An 828-nucleotide genomic window follows, 5' to 3' on the forward strand; every position below is an offset into this window, starting at 1 on the left:
ACTAACCCTTTAAAGGCAACACTGCTGCCAAACCCCAAGTCTCCTTCCCTATATAATTCCCGAGAAAAATCTATGTGTCTTGCATCTCTGCAACATATAACAATTGCAGAAAGTGGCAAACATTAATTTTCTTTGACAGTAGACTTAAATGTAAACATGGATGTTATTTGTTCAGTGCTCTCAGCCTTTCCCTCCACCCTGTAGGGCTCCATTAATGACAGCTGGGGGTTTTTTTCAGGTCAGTGTGTGTAGGAAATCAGCTCAAAAGGGAAATGTATATTAATAATTACAATTAATTATTATTAATTACAATTATTTATATGAGCAGTAGTAACTGTAGCAGAATTAAATTGCCATCAACGAATCTGTTCATCCAGCGAACATTTTGTGTAATTTCATATCAACTCTAAGAAAGGATATTTTCATGGCCACAGAAAACAACCTTCTTACAGTAGCCTAACAATGCATTAGAGCATGTAACAAGGACCAAATCATAAAGGGACATTATTCACAAGCAGAATCAGAAACTCATGTAATCTATACTCAAAAGTTTTATTAACTAAACGCTAACACACATAACTAATCTAAACAAACAAACATACAATCACTCATACATGGGGAAAGGGCAAATGAGACTTGAACCAGACAATGAAGCTATGAAAAGAGTCAGTTAACCACCTGAGTAAAACCATCAGCGCTGTTTATAACGGGGTCCATAGCTTATACTAAACCTCTGTTTCGTTTAATTAAATGTACGATACTTGCATTGCCTTGGTCATTGACGAGTGTCCGGATGCAGTCTCGGATGAAAGTCTTGATGGTTTCAAG

The 828-nt window shown here is 36.6% G+C and overlaps 1 protein-coding gene across 1 annotated transcript in view; it reads right to left on the minus strand.

The window, feature by feature from the left end:
• Positions 1-828, minus strand: part of filip1a (filamin A interacting protein 1a) — a 13286-nt gene that overhangs the window by 4059 nt on the left and 8399 nt on the right. The window contains exon 6 of the mRNA XM_016258196.1: positions 220-244. Within this exon, the coding sequence (XP_016113682.1) occupies positions 220-244 (25 nt within the window). The remainder of the gene's footprint in view (positions 1-219; positions 245-828) is intronic.

Source organism: Sinocyclocheilus grahami, unplaced genomic scaffold, assembly GCF_001515645.1.
Source record: "Sinocyclocheilus grahami isolate Dianchi unplaced genomic scaffold, SAMN03320097.WGS_v1.1 scaffold1655.1, whole genome shotgun sequence".
NCBI classification, from domain to species: Eukaryota; Metazoa; Chordata; class Actinopteri; order Cypriniformes; family Cyprinidae; genus Sinocyclocheilus; species Sinocyclocheilus grahami.